This window comes from Anolis sagrei, chromosome 2, assembly GCF_037176765.1.
Source record: "Anolis sagrei isolate rAnoSag1 chromosome 2, rAnoSag1.mat, whole genome shotgun sequence".
NCBI lineage: Eukaryota > Metazoa > Chordata > Lepidosauria > Squamata > Dactyloidae > Anolis > Anolis sagrei.
In genome coordinates, this window is record NC_090022.1 from 205,476,605 (window position 1) to 205,492,107 (window position 15,503).

The following is a 15,503-nucleotide window of genomic DNA, read 5'->3' on the forward strand; positions in this document are numbered from 1 at the left end:
TCAAATTATTTTTTCTTTCCATCTATGTATACAAAGATATAATAGATTGTATGCCTTTGGCAGGGCCCACTGGTTTTGGTTGTACTGTATGCATATTTGATGGCATTAGATAAATAAATTATGGTGATGAAACAACAACAAGATCAGCAGCAATAAAACACAGCATACTTTCAGAAGAATATCATTATGATTTGCCAGTTTTAACACCAAAAACATTAGTTTAAGTGGGAGAATTGTCACTTTCCTCAGCTATCTCTATGGAGATAATCTATTGGACATTTTCTTGTCCAATAAAGCAGTTTTTCAGTTCAGTTTTCTGAGATTGACTATTTTCTGACAGCTGTTGTGCAGATTAAAAAAACCTTTCATTCTCTCTTCCCTTAACATCATCCACCTATATTTTACTGGATGAAAAGACAGAAAATTGAGGAAACGTTATGGTGGGACAAATGTTTCCATCTTGTATTTTTGCCATGGGGAAGAGATGTGGCTGTTGAAGGGATGCAAGAGGGTAGTACAGTCTTCAAAACCATGGGTTTTCTAACTCTTGAGTAAACAAATAACATAACAATATCTAGAAGGCTTGGATGAAATAAATGCTACATTGCACAATTTGACCTTCATTACCTTTTAAATTTAGATATGTACAGCTATTTTATGAAGAAACAAACGTTATCACACACATTTTATTTTAATTCCCCATATGTAATCCCAGAATGTACTTCAATTCTCTGGAATTGTGATATGTTAATCAGATTCAGACTTCTGCATCACTTCCTTTTCTAAAAAGTACTCTTCTGGACTTAAAATGATCTGGGGGAGGGCAAAGATAAAGCAAATTTGGGAGCAGAAGGGGTAGTGGAATATATATATGTTTTTAGGGGATTCCTATGGAGCTTGCAACCTTCCAGCCTCTGAAATTTGCCCAGACCTGATGGACAATGGACTGCAATGGCGTGGTCCTGCATCTTGAAAAGTTTAGGCAGAAAACAAATTATGCTTCATCTACATAATAGATTGACAGAAACATAGGTGGCTCATTTCGTCCTGGGCATGTGTTTCTGAAGCCAGTTTCCTTAAGCCTGTGGTGGAAAAAAACCCAAACTTCAAACCTGCAGTGCCATAAACAATTCAGAGGTTGTAAAACCTTCTGTTCAAGATGGCAAGGTGATAGTTCCCAGTACTTTAGCATAAAAATATAACTTCCCCATCTCTGGTTTGCTCATTTGCTTATTGTGGGCAGAAAGCTGGGCTTAGCACAGCAGGCTAAACTGCTGTGCTGCAGAAAAATCCTGCTGATCAGAAGGTCAGCAGGAGCCCAGGCGGGGTGAGCCTCCATCATTAGCCCCAGCTCACCTGTCCACCTAGCAGGTCGAAAGCAGAAATGCAAGTAGATAAAATAGGTACTGCTTTTAGTGGGGAGGTAATAAAGGCACCCTCAAAAGGACATCAGAGGAAGCTCCTTGGTGTTGCACTCCAGGACAGAAATAACCCTCTGACTTTAAAACACCACACGTTGAGTAGGAAAAACAATCCTTTTTTATTGAAGATAAGTAAAAAGCAGCAAAGTAAAAAAAAGCACTTTAAGGGAATAGGTAAATCCAGTTAGGTAAAAAGATAAGTGGGAACACATTAGTCCAAGGTATGGTTCAGCAAAGTTCAAAAACAAAGTCCAGACTACTCTAATAAAATCCAAAGAACCAGGAAAACGTTGATCCAAGGCATGAGTATGTAATCACAAGAGACAAAGAGTCAAACCATAAAACAAGAAATTCCTAAACATGAATCTTCCAAGCAAGGCTTCCATGAGAGAAGAGCAAGAACTTAGCAGGACTCTAAAACGATGCTTCAACTGACTATATTTTCCATGCTTGGAACTTTATATCCCCTCATTAAGACATTCCAAGCACTCAGAAATTGGTTTCGTTTTCCCTGAATGCCTCTCATCCTAATCTGTCGAAGCCTGGCAGAACACTGAAGGCCTTGGTTGAGCTGTCTGTTTTGGCTAATTTCCACCCGCCTGTCTATATGCTCATTAGTTTCTGCAGGTACCAAGTTGTTTTCAAGCCACAAATCCTGGGAACTCTCTGGGAGCAATTCAGGGAGTAAACCATCATCCCTATACTCTGTAGGGACATTCTCATGGGAAACTACACTACACATTCTCTGCATCAATATCATTGACCAAACCATTGCCATCTTGAACCTCATTGAGATCATTCCCCACATCCAAAGCACCTTGATCTTGAAACACAATCACAGGCTGAACTCCAATACTCAGCCTGGAAGATGAAGCAATAGCACCCCTCTCCCCCAGAGTCAAGCACAGCTTCCAAGTTGCTAGAAACGAGATGGGAAAATCTGTCTTAACTTCTGTTTGTGTTGTCCTTGCTAACTTCATTGTATAATCAGCATTAAATGTTTGCCATATGTGTGTTCTGTAAGCCACCCTGAGTCCCCTTCGGGTTGAGAAGGGTGGGGTATAAATACTGTACATAAATAAATAAAGCCAAGAAAATTCCCCTAGTTGTGTTTGATCAGCCCAATGTCCAAGCAAGATTTGACCATGGCTTTCAATGGGTGCAAACTCAAAAAAGTAGTCCTCTTACTTCTTACCAGAGCTGAATCACTTCTTGTTGCTATTTCCAGCAAAATGATGGCATAGCTGCAAAATGGAAAGCAAACCACTGTCAGTAAAACAGGTACAAATAGACTAAAGGAAAGGGTGTCGACTTCCAAAAAAAAAATGCCATATACAAGTGACCTGAGCTAGTTAAACTTAAAGGCTAATTGAAATTAATAGAACTTTGGCTGAAATCCCATCACTTTCAATGGAATTTAGTCACAGCCTGCTATTAGGTGGGCTGGAGCCAGTGTTTTTAATGTCACAGAGGAACTGGTTAATGAAAAATAGTTATTGAGAAGAAAAAATTACAGCTTTGACTGGTATAAATATTATGCTATCCTCCTACTCAATCTGCTTATTATTGGACTCAGTTATTATAAGCTGTTCTGTTTTCATGGCCTGACTAGAATGGCAAAGAGACATTGAGTTTCAACAGAGGAATATCTATCTCTGCTGCATCACAAAACCTATAGAAATGGCCTGTATTATAAGCAAGTGTTTTTTGTAATCTGATAATTGCCATGATCTTTACAAATATATGAAAGTGAGAATTAGCTTTTGCACTGATAAAATGGCACGAAACATTGGAGTTCTGGTCTGGCAACATCAGGATTGTCCAGCTCAGGCCTAAACTGTGAGTTTTCTGGACTGTATGGCCATGTTCCAGAAGCATTCTCTCCTGATGTTTTGCACACATCTATGGCAGGCATGATCAGAGGTGGTGAGGTCTCTGAGGATGCCTGCCATAGATGTGGGAGAAATGTCAGGAGAGAATACTTCTGGAACATGGCCATACAGCCCAGAAAACTCACAGCAACCCAGTGATTCTGGCCATGAAAGCCTTTGATAACATATTGATACTCATGTTCACAAACACAAAAGAGACATTTTAGGTATGTGGAAAGAACACATACCAAACTGTTAATAGAGAACAGGCAACACAGAATAACAACAACAAAAACAACAACAATAATAATAATAACACTTCATTTATATTCCACTCTATCTTCCCAAGAGGATTCAGGGCAGATCACAGTACACATACACAGCAAACATTTGATGCCATTTTGGATGGACAAAACAGAGATAGACAGAACAGAAAGGAGGTATGTTGTGTTGATCTCCAGCTTTTTGGGAGCTTGGAGGTTGGCTTGAATCCTGCCACATGGGGGTGCTGTCACTCCATCCTCTATGATGAAGAGCCATCAGGACTTCCTTTTGGTCACAGAGCAATTTCTGATTTTTTCTTTATGGTGTTGGAAATGCCTCCCCCACATCTTTAGCAGTACCTAATCTCTCTACTTACAGCTCAAGCTGTTTTTTAACTGCTTAGATAAACAGTGAGCTGGGCTGATAGTTGGATGTTCATGCCAACCCGGGGCTTCAAACTAGCAACCTTTCGGTTGGTAGATCTTATCATTGCTAGTGATTTAACAGCTGTGCTAAAGCCTGGCCCAATACTGGCTAGATACACTAGTAAAGTGATACATCTATTCCAATTTTTAATCTAAACTTTAAAGAAACTATTCAAGGTGCTCAAACCTAGTCCCTAAAGCAATTCAGCACCTTGGGATGGCTCCCACTGGGGATTCTACCTTGGGTTTTAGACAAGCTTTAAAAGAGGTGTCCACAGTGCTGAATGTATTATTTGAGAAATAGTTTATTTAATGTCTGGACTAAATCCCCGAATCAATTCATCAACACATTAACATGGAAGCCACCAAGCACAACTGTAGAATGATGAAATGATGAGTAGAGGGTTTTTTTTCTTCTTCAGCTTGTTTATCCTACTAAACATTTTAAGCCATAATGAGAATAAATTATTCATGTTACTTTATCTGCAGCCCACTCTTACAAGAGCTGCCATGAAAGCATTATTCTGCTTAAAACAAGGTGTGTGCATTCTGTGTGACTTGTTTTCAAGACAAAAATGTGGTTTGTATTGCTACTGTTGCACCAACTAAATTTTGGTAGGAAAACAGATTGCAAGCGGATGTTACCCAGTCCTGTGCTAGATACATTAAGAGAAAAGTTGAGAAAATCCTTCTCCAAACACCTTAGGCTACTTCAGTGAAAATAATACACATGAAATAAAACCACGCGTGATACATCTCATTAGTGAAATGTAGAATTAGGAGCCTCCTAGTTAAGCCAGGCACAAGGATTTTGATCCTGAAAGAAATTAGAAAATGTATCTGAGAATATTTCAATAGTTTTGCATGGCCCTGGAATGGAAAGAACATAAAAATGGGATATAAAAAATGCTACAAATATTTAGCAGACCATATGCTTCAAGATTATATAATGAGTAGGAAAAATAAATAGGGGAAATGGGGAAAGGGAAATGGTGAAAACTGATAGCCAAGACTAAGGGCCAAACAAAATATAAGAAATTAAGCTAGACTATCCTTACGATCCAACAAATAGAACGAACAATGAAGAAAATATATGACTGTCTCTGGAGGGAGGGAATGAATGGGAGGGGAAAAATAGTGGAAAAGGGATGGAAACAAGTAGGGGACAAGGTCGATTACATATGATTTTTAAAATCTCTTTTTTGTTAAATTGTCAAAATGTATGTTTTGTAAAGGTCACCTATATTATCTTCTAAACTTCCTCATGAGGAAAAGTGGTTATGTTATACTCTACTTGTTTGTCCCATTTTTAAAAATGCTTTGTTTGATATTTGTGGTGGTGAACAAGAAATACTCATGTGTTTAAGATAGGTAGTTTCCCTGTATACCCTTCCAACAAATAAGAAACTAGAAAGTCAGGAGGAAAGGTGGTTCTGTGCCAGGAATGAAACATTAAGCTTTCAGGATATTTTGGACCACTCCTGCAAAATCCTATCTGACACAGCTAATATTAAGGGGTTGTGAAATATTCCATGCTCTAAGTGAACTCTGACCTGAGATGCTCCGCAAACGGTTTTCTTACATGTTACATTTGTCCAAGAATGCTTTTGTATATGTAAGGTATCACAATGGCCCCTGGTGGCGCAGCGGGTTAAACCACTGAGCTGTTGAACTGCTGACTGAAGGGTTGGTGGATCGAATCCAAGGAGCAGAGTGAGCTCCCACTGTTAGGCCCAGCTTCTGCCAACTAGCAGTTCAAAAACATGCAAATGTGAGAAGATGAATAGGTATTGCTCTGGCGGGAAGGAAACGGTGCTCCATGCAGACATGCTGGCCACATGACCTTGGAGGTATCTAGGCTCTTTGGCCTAGAAATGGAGATGCGCACCAAGCCCCAGAGATGAACATGACTAGACTTAAAGTCAGGGGAAACCTTTACATTAGGGTATCACATGTTCACAGGTCTGTATACTCAAAAGAGCAAACTGCACAAATATACCAAAGCTGCAAAAGCAACAGCATTTCCAGTAATGTAAAAGTGACCATTCATGATTATATAATTATATAACAGCATTTAGTGCAATAATACATAAAAGTGTGGATTGATTTGCCATAATTACCTGTACACATCTGCAGCTGAAGTTGGTTCAAAGTTTGGTACAGACAGAGCTTCAGGAGGCAGATATATTTGCCTGCAATACTGATAAGAGATGTTGGAATCCATCAAAGCATCTTCTTTTCTGTAGGACTGTAAGCCATAATCTGCCAGAAAGTGAAGGAAGGGAAGAAGGAGACAAGACACTTTCCTCTCAAAGTTTGGCCTTATTCCCTGAAACAGTTGTATTGTACTGAACCTTGAGCCACTGGAGAGGTAAAGCAATACAATACAATCTCAACAGATTCACTCTAGAACTTAAATGGCTTCTCCAAACCTCAAGAAAGTTTGAATATGAACATGTGAGCCAATATCCAACACATTTGTCAGAATCAGCATTTAACATCAATGTGTTCTGCAACGTCCCATCTATGATAGCTGTGAAGTATGAAAGATACTGACATTCAGAGACATGCTACTTGCTTAATGTAATCTTTAGTTTAGCCCTTGACATCAACATTTGCTGATGGACATGAACTCATTTGGAACTAGCTTTGTTTACCCTTGCCATATAGCCAGATCTGATTGGTTGCATGATGCCAGTATGAGGATTAAAAAAAATGTACAGTTTCTTTATTCCAAATGAAAATGAGGCGAAAATTGCCATGGATCACAGCTGCAGAAAAACTCATAAATACTCACTCCAGAAATATGGAGAGGTCTGGCAAGCCACGGACTGTCAAAATGTGTGTGGAAGGGGCAACCCATAGCCTCCTGAAATAGTATGCTAATTTTATGCAAATCTGTATTCTCTTTTGTCCTTTTAAAGGCGAGATGTATTTATTCTAATGTGACCACTTTATCATCATATCATATTAAGGTATATATTATCCCTCAGCTTCATTCCTCCACATTGGCAACAGAGAGATAATTATAATTATCTTACCCTGTGTCAGGGTTATGAGGATTATTAGAGCCTGGAAAGCATTTTGAATACTCTCAAGACTGATGCAAACATGAAGCGATATCCACCCACGGAGGATCTACTAGTCTGTTCCCTTGGTGCACCCACAGTTGGATATGCCAAGTATTTTAAAAATTGTTTTACAGTCAGTGCTCACAAAACAGCTGTGAGTAATAATGAAAAAACTTCCTATAAATCCAAGATAATATGTACATTTATTGTGAAATATGTTTTAACACCCTAGCAAATATTACCAGTGGCTGTTTGTTGCTAAAGTATCTTACTTGAGCCATTTGATCTTATCCATGTAATTTTACAAAGCTTCATAATTTGCAGGAAATGCCATAATAATGATGCAGGAGGAGAGGATGAGAATACAAACGATGATGGCAACAATGATAGCAACAACGATAATAAGTATTACAGCAGTATCAAAATAAGCATCTAGGAAAACATCTTCATGTTACTGTTTCCATTGCATTTGATTAAATTGCTTCATCTTTTTTTCTCCCTCCATACCTGAAATCTTACAAACCCAACGATCATCAATGACACAGTTTGTAGACTTCAACCGTCCATGATAAATCCTATGCTGGTGAAGATAAGCTATTCCTTGGGCAATATCAGTGGCAAAAGAAAACCTAGGAGGTGGGGACAGATGATGATGGTTAATGACAGATAAAAGTATTAAATATTGATTTTTTTCCAGTGCCATGTTCCTGAACAGGGATTATTTATTTATTTATTTATTTATTTATTTATTTATTTATCATTACCATCATATTGTATTACGAAGGTCCCTAAGCTACAAACCTTTACAGGGAAAATATGTGGTTGAAATTACCTATGTCTTCCCTGAAATATCCTGATGTGAGTACCACTGTGTGACTTAGAGGCCAACCTCAATAAGTTCAATGGGATTTGCAATTCAGGGAATACAAGGTAGTAGAGCTAGTCAAATAAAATGCTTGGCATTATATCATACTCTACACTGTATAAAGTTAAAGGGATCCAGGAAAAGTCAGATGACATTTTCTGAGCAAAACTGAGCATTATTAAAATTATTTTGGTAGACATGGGTCATACTGTAGTAAAGGTAAAGGTAAAGGTAAAGGTTTCCCCTTGACATTAAGTCTAGTTGTTTTCAACTCTGGGGCGCGGTGCTCATCTCCATTTCTATGCCGAAGAGCTGGCATTGTCTGTAGACAGGCCCATAGCCAGGATTTTGTTTTGGGAGGGGGGGATGAGTTTGTTTCAGGGGGGGGGGTGCTGAGTCTGAGTGAAAGAGAGTGTACCCTAGCAAACCTTTTGTATCGTTACCCCAATACCCCCATACATATGGGATATATTGAGCATGGTGATCAGATCATGATATGAATAAACATGACCTTGAAGGAGCTGGGGGTGGTGACGGCCGACAGGGAGCTCTGGCGTGGGCTGGTCCATGAGGTCACGAAGAGTCGGAGACGACTGAACGAATGAACAGCAACAACAAAAACAGTTTAAATAACGTACCAGTAAGGCCTTCTCGCGGACCACCATGAGAATTTCGGGGGGGGGGGCTGAAAGCCCCCAAGCCCCCCCCCCCCGGCTACATGCCTGTCTGTAGACACCTCCAAGGTCATGTGGCCAGCATGACTGCAGGGAGTGTAGAAGCAGTACCTATTGATCTACTCAAATTGAACTCCAACCTGATTTCTGGAAACTTTTTTGTAGTCCAAAAAACTAACAATCCCAGTTCTCCTATTCACCGGTGTAAGGGAGAGGGTTGGAACAAAGAGGAAGGGAATCCCAAGGGTGGCTTTGTAGCAATTGGCAGGGATTGTCCACGGATTCCCCCTCCTGCCACAGTAAACATTACCATTGGGACACAGGGAAGAGGAAATAAGCATTCCCTGCCATGTATATTTTTGGACTTTATGTCACTCAGAGTAATGTAAAACTGTTGTTTGATGATCCTATATGCATTTTACCACCCAAAAACCTCTCATATATATTTGATTTCAGATCAGTCTGATGTCTATCACCCACTCCTAAAAGACGATTTCAGGAGCTGCATCATGCTGCAATTTCATCTACCTAATGATGTTTCACGGTAATTAAGATCCCACATTCTATCAAAAATGCCATCTGGTGAAATGATAATATGCATCTTCTCATCTGTTTGAAAGTCAGTGAAGATTTGTGTTTCTTTTTTTTAAATGATATTATGGATATATTTTTCCCATTACTGTTTGCCCTGAAAAAGCTACCAGTAAGAAACACCTTTTTGTTAATTTCTGTTACTGTTCTTGCTACTTTTTTGTTGTTGTCAGCTACTGAGTTTATTTTAAAAATAGGTCATCTACTTAGACCATGCCTACACAGCCAAAACAAAATGGACTCACCACTATACCACTATACGGCACACAACTGGATTTGCAGCAAAAGAGCTGCACCCAGTCATTAATGCAGGTCAAGATTTACTCTGGAGCTCCCATAAAGTTTTGGTGTGATTCCAGAGTTTCAGAGATATGGACAGCTGGATCAGGCTGAATCTATCCTGATCCATTGGTCATACCCCAACTGACTTCCTTGAGGCTTGCTGACGACATTGCATTTCTGGTGATGTCTTACACCAGTCATGTGATCAGAAATGTGACATCACCAACAAGACTCGAGAGGGAGCTGACTGCTGGCAGTGACTCAATGGTAGCAACCCAAATGTGCTCTCGGTCTGGCCACCCATGTGAATGGTCAAAGGGCTCTGGGTACACTCCCAGGATGCATTGGAGAAGCCCCAAAGTTTTTTTTAATCTGGCTTATTTGGGTAAATGTAAGTACAGCCTTAGCCAGTAGTTACACTGAATAATAGAGGCTCATTCTGCTTGTGACTAGGTTGCAGCTGAATGACATATCCAGCCTCTTCCCTCACCGTGAACAAGGCTGCAACTATCCAAAGCAGGACTTAACTTGCAATTCCTTGTTGCAGCATTGCATATGGGTGGGAGTCGATCCTACTGTGCCCCCATCTGGCTGTTGTTAAAGCAAGATTGGTGGCTGCTTTTAAGGTTGTGTCAATAATAATAATAATCATCATCATCATCATCTTTTTTTATTCCCTGCCTCCATCTCCCCTAAGGGGACTCGGGGCAGCTTACATAAGGCAATGCCCATCAATACAGTAAAACACAATATAAAAACACACAAAAAAGAAAATAAAGTACATAAAATGCAAAACCAATATAAGTAAATGACACAGCAGCATAAAATCAAACATTAAACCACAAATAATAGTGTTACCATCATGACTAGTCAACTCAGAGCAGTTACAGAACTGCAATTCTAGGTCACTAATTTTTAAACTGTGGGTCCTGATCCCAAATAAAGTCCCCTGAGCTCAATGTTGGGGTTGCAAAAATTTGGCCACAGTAAAATGTTTCTGAACACCACCTAGTGATGGTTTTAGACATTATGTTAATCTGTTAGCAACAATGTGCAGTGTTTACAGTGGACTCAACAGAAAATGCTTCAGCTGTACTTCATAAAAAGGGGAAATCAGCTTTTTTTAGCAAGCTTTTGAATTATAATCAGCAAATGTTTGAATGTATAGCAATTTTATATACATACTAGCCATCCCCTGCCACAAGTTGCTGTGGCCCAGTCTGTGTATTTATGTTTTGTGTGTATAAAAAGGTAAAGGTAGTCCCCTGACATTTAGTCCAGTCATGTCTGACTCTGGGGTGTGGTGCTCATCTCCATTTCTAAGCCGAAGAGCCAGCGTTGTCCGTAGACACCTCCAAGGTCATGTGACCGGCATGACTGCATGGAGCGCCGTTACCTTCCCGCTGGAGTGGTACCTATTGATCTACTCACATTTACATGTTTTCGAACTGCTAGGTTGGCAGAAGCTAGGGCTGACAGCGGAAGCTCACGTCACTCCCCGGAATCGAATCTGCGACCTTTCGATCAACAAGCTCAGCAGCTCAGTGCTTTAACCCACTGAGCCACCGGGGGCTCCCTTTGTGTGTATATATGTGTGTGTATGTGTGTATGTATATATGTGTATGCTTTTCGTGTATATATATATATGGTTTTGTCCATGTGCTGTAATGTATTTTTTTTGGCTTTTAAAATTCCTTCCACTGTGTTTTCCAGTGTTTTTATGAGTGATGGTCACTCGTTGGACTGATAGGTGTATTGTGTCCAAATTCGGTGTCAATTCATCCAGTGGTTTTTGAGTTATGTTAATCCCACAAACAAACACTACATTTTTATTTATATAGATATACCTGGGGCCACATAACATTTCTCAGATGGAAAGGGATTGTGAATGGAAAAAGTTGAAAAAAGTTTACAAATTAATAACTTCAATCCAGGATGCCAGCCATAATCTATAATATAGTAATGCTCTGAACACTTTATACCTTTTCTTAGTTTCTCTTTTGTGGATATGTAATATAAGTAACTGATATCAGCCTGATTCTGGGGGGAGGGGGGGGGGAGGCAAAGTAGAAATGTGTATTTACTGACATAAGCGAAATCCTGGCAATTTTCCTTAAAATTGGTTTTTTTCACATATTAAATATAATATTGTCTTCAGTTGCTAGAACAGAGATCTCTATGGCATCGGGCCTAAATATTTGCAAGCTTTTTATTTATTTATCGTGTCATCAGCAACCATTGTTTTACAATTCTAACAGAGCAAAACAAACACAGAGATTAAAAAGAAAAAGAAAAAAAAAGAAAAAAACCACACAGATTTTGTAAATTTGGTATTTGGTTAGATGTCCTTTGACCAGTATCTGGCCACTTGGAGTGCCTCTGGGGTTGCCGCAAGAAGGTCCTCCATCGTGCATGTGGCAGGGCTTAGGGTGCATTGCAGCAGGTGGTCAGTGGTTTGTTCTTCTCCGCACTCGCATGCCGAGGATTCCACCCTGTAGCCCCATTTCTTAAGATTGGCTCTGCATCTCGTGGTGCCAGAGCGCAATCTGTTCAGCGCCTTCCAAGTCGCCCAGTCTTCTGAGTGCCCAGGGGGGAGTCTCTCATCTGGTATCACCCATGAATTGAGGTGCTGGGTTTGGGCCTGCCACTTTTGGACTCTCGCTTGCTGGGGTGTTCCAGCGAGTGTCTCTGTAGTTCTAAGAAAACTATGTCTTGATTTAAGTCGTTGACGTGCTGGCTGATACCCAAACAGGGGATGAGCTGGAGATGTCTCTGCCTTGGTCCTTTCACTATTGGCTGCTACTTCCCGGCGGATGTCAGGTGGTGCAATACCAGCTAAGCAGTGTAATTTCTCCAGTGGTGTGGGTCGCAGACACCCCGTGATAATGCGGCATGTCTCATTAAGAGCCACATCCACTTTTTTAGTGTGATGAGATGTGTTCCACACTGGGCATGCATACTCAGCAGCAGAGTAGCATAGCGCAAGGGCAGATGTCTTCACTGTGTCTGGTTGTGATCCCCAGGTTGTGCCAGTCAGCTTTCGTATGATGTTGTTTCTAGCGCCCACTTTTTGTTTGATGTTCAGGCAGTGCTTCTTGTAGGTCAGAGCACGGTCCAAAGTGACTCCCAGGTATTTGGGTGCGCTGCAATGCTCCAGTGGGATTCCTTCCCAGGTAATCCTCAGAGCTCGGGATGCTTGTCTGTTCTTAAGGTGAAAGGCGCATGTCTGTGTTTTAGATGGATTAGGGATCAGATGGTTTTCCCTGTAATAGGAAGTAAGAGCACCTAGAGCTTCGGAGAGCTTCTGTTCTACCATCTCAAAGCTCCCTGCTTGAGCAGTAATGGCACGATCATCAGCATAGATGAAACTCTCTGTCCCTTCTGGCAGTGGCTGGTCATTTGTGTAGATGTTGAACATGGATGGAGCAAGCACGCTCCCCTGAGGCAGGCCGTTCTTCTGTTTCCGCCATCTGCTTCTCTGGCCCTGGAACTCAACAAAAAAGCTCCTGTTTTGTAGCAGGTTTCCTATGAGGCGGGTGAGGTGGTAGTCCTTTGTGATATTATACATTTTTCTCAGGAGGAGGCGGTGGTTCACAGTATCATAGGCTGCTGACAAGTCTATGAAGACAGCTCCTGTGATCTGCTGCCTTTCAAAGCCATCTTCTATGTGCTGGGTCAGGTTCAGCACTTGCGATGTGCAGCTTTTGCCTTTTCTGAAGCCAGCTTGCTGTGGGATCAGGCAGGGGTCTATATTTTCCATAATTCTATGCAAAATAAGTCTCTCCAGAACTTTGTAGAGGTGGCACAACAGGGAGATTGGTCTGTAGCTTTTTGGATCATTACGGTCTTTGCCTGGCTTCAAGATGGCGATGACTCTTGCTTTCCTCCAGATTTTGGGGATCTGACAGGATGCAGTGCAGTTGTTCATCAGGTCCAGCAGCCAGCGCCTTGCTTTTGGACCAAAGTTCTTGATTTGTTCCATCCGTAGATCATCCAAGCCAGCTGCTTTGCCATTCTTACATTTGTTGAGAGCCATGTCCAATTCAGTAGATGTAAAGGGTTCATGGAGGTTGTTGTTCTCAATCTCTGGTTGTCTGGCTATTGGTTTCTTTCCTACTTTGGTGGCAAGGTTGGGTTTCCCATTCTTCAAGAGTTGGTGTGCTATCTGATCTGCCTTTATGTTGGCATGGGTATTAGTTTGTGAGGGATCGTTGCTCAGCCGTCTCAGCAGCCTCCACGCCTTCTGGCTGCTCCTGCCCATGTCGACCTCTGTGATCAACTTGATCCATTGTTCTTTCTTGGCTTCAGAGATGGAGGACACAATGCTCTGCGCTGCCTGAAGGGTCTGCTCACTGAAAGGGTCTTCGTTGTGGAGCCTGTAATAGTTTTCCAACAAGGCAGCTGTTTCAGGAGTAATGCCCTGGAGGTAGTGGGTTCTGCAGCCTCTCGGTATGGAGGCCCGTGAGCAGGTTTTCACTATTTCGATAAAATGTTCGTATTCCTCAGGGACTGGCGCGGCCGATGTGATCATGTCGTCTAACATGTCTGAGAATTTAGTCCAATCTGCCTTTCTGAAGTTGTATCTTCGTTTAAATCGAACTTCCTGAGGCCTTATTGTTGGGAACAGTTGGCATATTATTGGTCGGTGCTGTGTGTTTGGGATTGGTGGTCCCACTGATTTGGTGCATTGCTGTACGATGCTGTCGCTCACAAATAAGAGGTCTGGGTTATAACCTCGGTGCCATCTCCCGCTGTTGTAGGATGGTGGGAGCTTGCTATCATGGATGAGTGATAGTTTGTGCAGTTCAGACCAGGACAGGACAGCCTCTCCATTTCTGTCCTCTTGGGCATAGCCCCATACATGGCTATGGCTGTTGAAGTCACCAATTACTACCGCCCTTTGGTGACTGTCAAAGTTCTCGGGGGAGGAGAAGCAGAAATCTTCATTTGGGGGCTTGTACACAGAGGTGATGGTGATGTTATTAAGCTCTACTGTTATAACCTCGATATTGTTTTCTTCAGTGTTGTGGGCACTGCTGACTTGGAGGCCTGGTTTGACAAAGACAGCACTTCCATACTGCGCATGTGGTCTTTCCGCTACTAGGATCATTCCTGGAACTTTGGGTCGTTTCTGTCGTTCATCCCTGTGTGTTTCTTGGACACACAGCACGTCACATTTCTTATCTCGGCACAGTTCATAGAGCAGTTGTTCTTTGGCAGCTGACATGCCTTCGATGTTGATTGCGATTATTGTCATGGTTGGTCCTGAAAAGGACCGTTGGTTGTTTTGCTTCCTTGTTTGCATGCTTCAAGTCGTCTCCGGTTGCTTCTGGGTTGAGAGAATCGGCCGTCTACGAAGACGTTGCCCAGGGGACGCCCGGATGTCTTGCAATCCTGCGAGGAGGCTTCTCTCATGTCCCCCATTTGCAAGCTAACTGACAGCCTACTGAATTAATTAATTAATTGCTTCATTTATCTTCTCTACCCTTTTTCAGGATGTTTATATAGCACTAATACAATCTGTTAAGAAACAATAACATTGAAACAAGTCAGCAAAATGGAAAATAAGCAAGAATAGCAACTGTCAACAACCTGGAAATAGATCCCGACAGCGAGATTTTATCACAGGTCAGACAAAGCAAAAAGAGTTTTAAGATCCGTTTATATATTATGGAGGACAATACATATGTCACGAGAAAGGGAATTAAGAAGTGTAAACCACAATTGAAAGCTCACTTCCTCTGGTACAACTACTGTGGTTCTTCTTTATAATGGACTACAGATCAGGCCTTAGAAATGCTGAACTGGTCAGTTTTTGTTAATTGCCAGGCATCTTTGCTACATCACAAAATGAAGGAGAAAGGAGATGATAGAACTAGCCTGTGTGAGCAGCAGCCTGTTCACTTTGGAACTGTTTACTTTGGAACTCAGGCACTTTCTACACTGCCATATAATTCAGATTATCTAAGCAGATACATTATCTGCTTTGAACTGGATTATATGAGTCTACACTGTCATATAATCCAGTTCAAAATGATA

The 15,503-nt window shown here is 41.3% G+C and overlaps 1 protein-coding gene across 1 annotated transcript in view; it reads right to left on the reverse strand.

The window, feature by feature from the left end:
* LOC132767483 (atrial natriuretic peptide receptor 1-like) overlaps window positions 1-15,503 on the reverse strand; it is a 70,689-nt gene that overhangs the window by 22,758 nt on the left and 32,428 nt on the right. The window contains exons 12-14 of the mRNA XM_067464351.1: window positions 7,560-7,681; window positions 6,102-6,243; window positions 2,631-2,665 (exon numbers count right to left, since the gene is read on the reverse strand). Of these exons, the coding sequence (XP_067320452.1) occupies window positions 2,631-2,665; window positions 6,102-6,243; window positions 7,560-7,681 (299 nt within the window). The remainder of the gene's footprint in view (window positions 1-2,630; window positions 2,666-6,101; window positions 6,244-7,559; window positions 7,682-15,503) is intronic.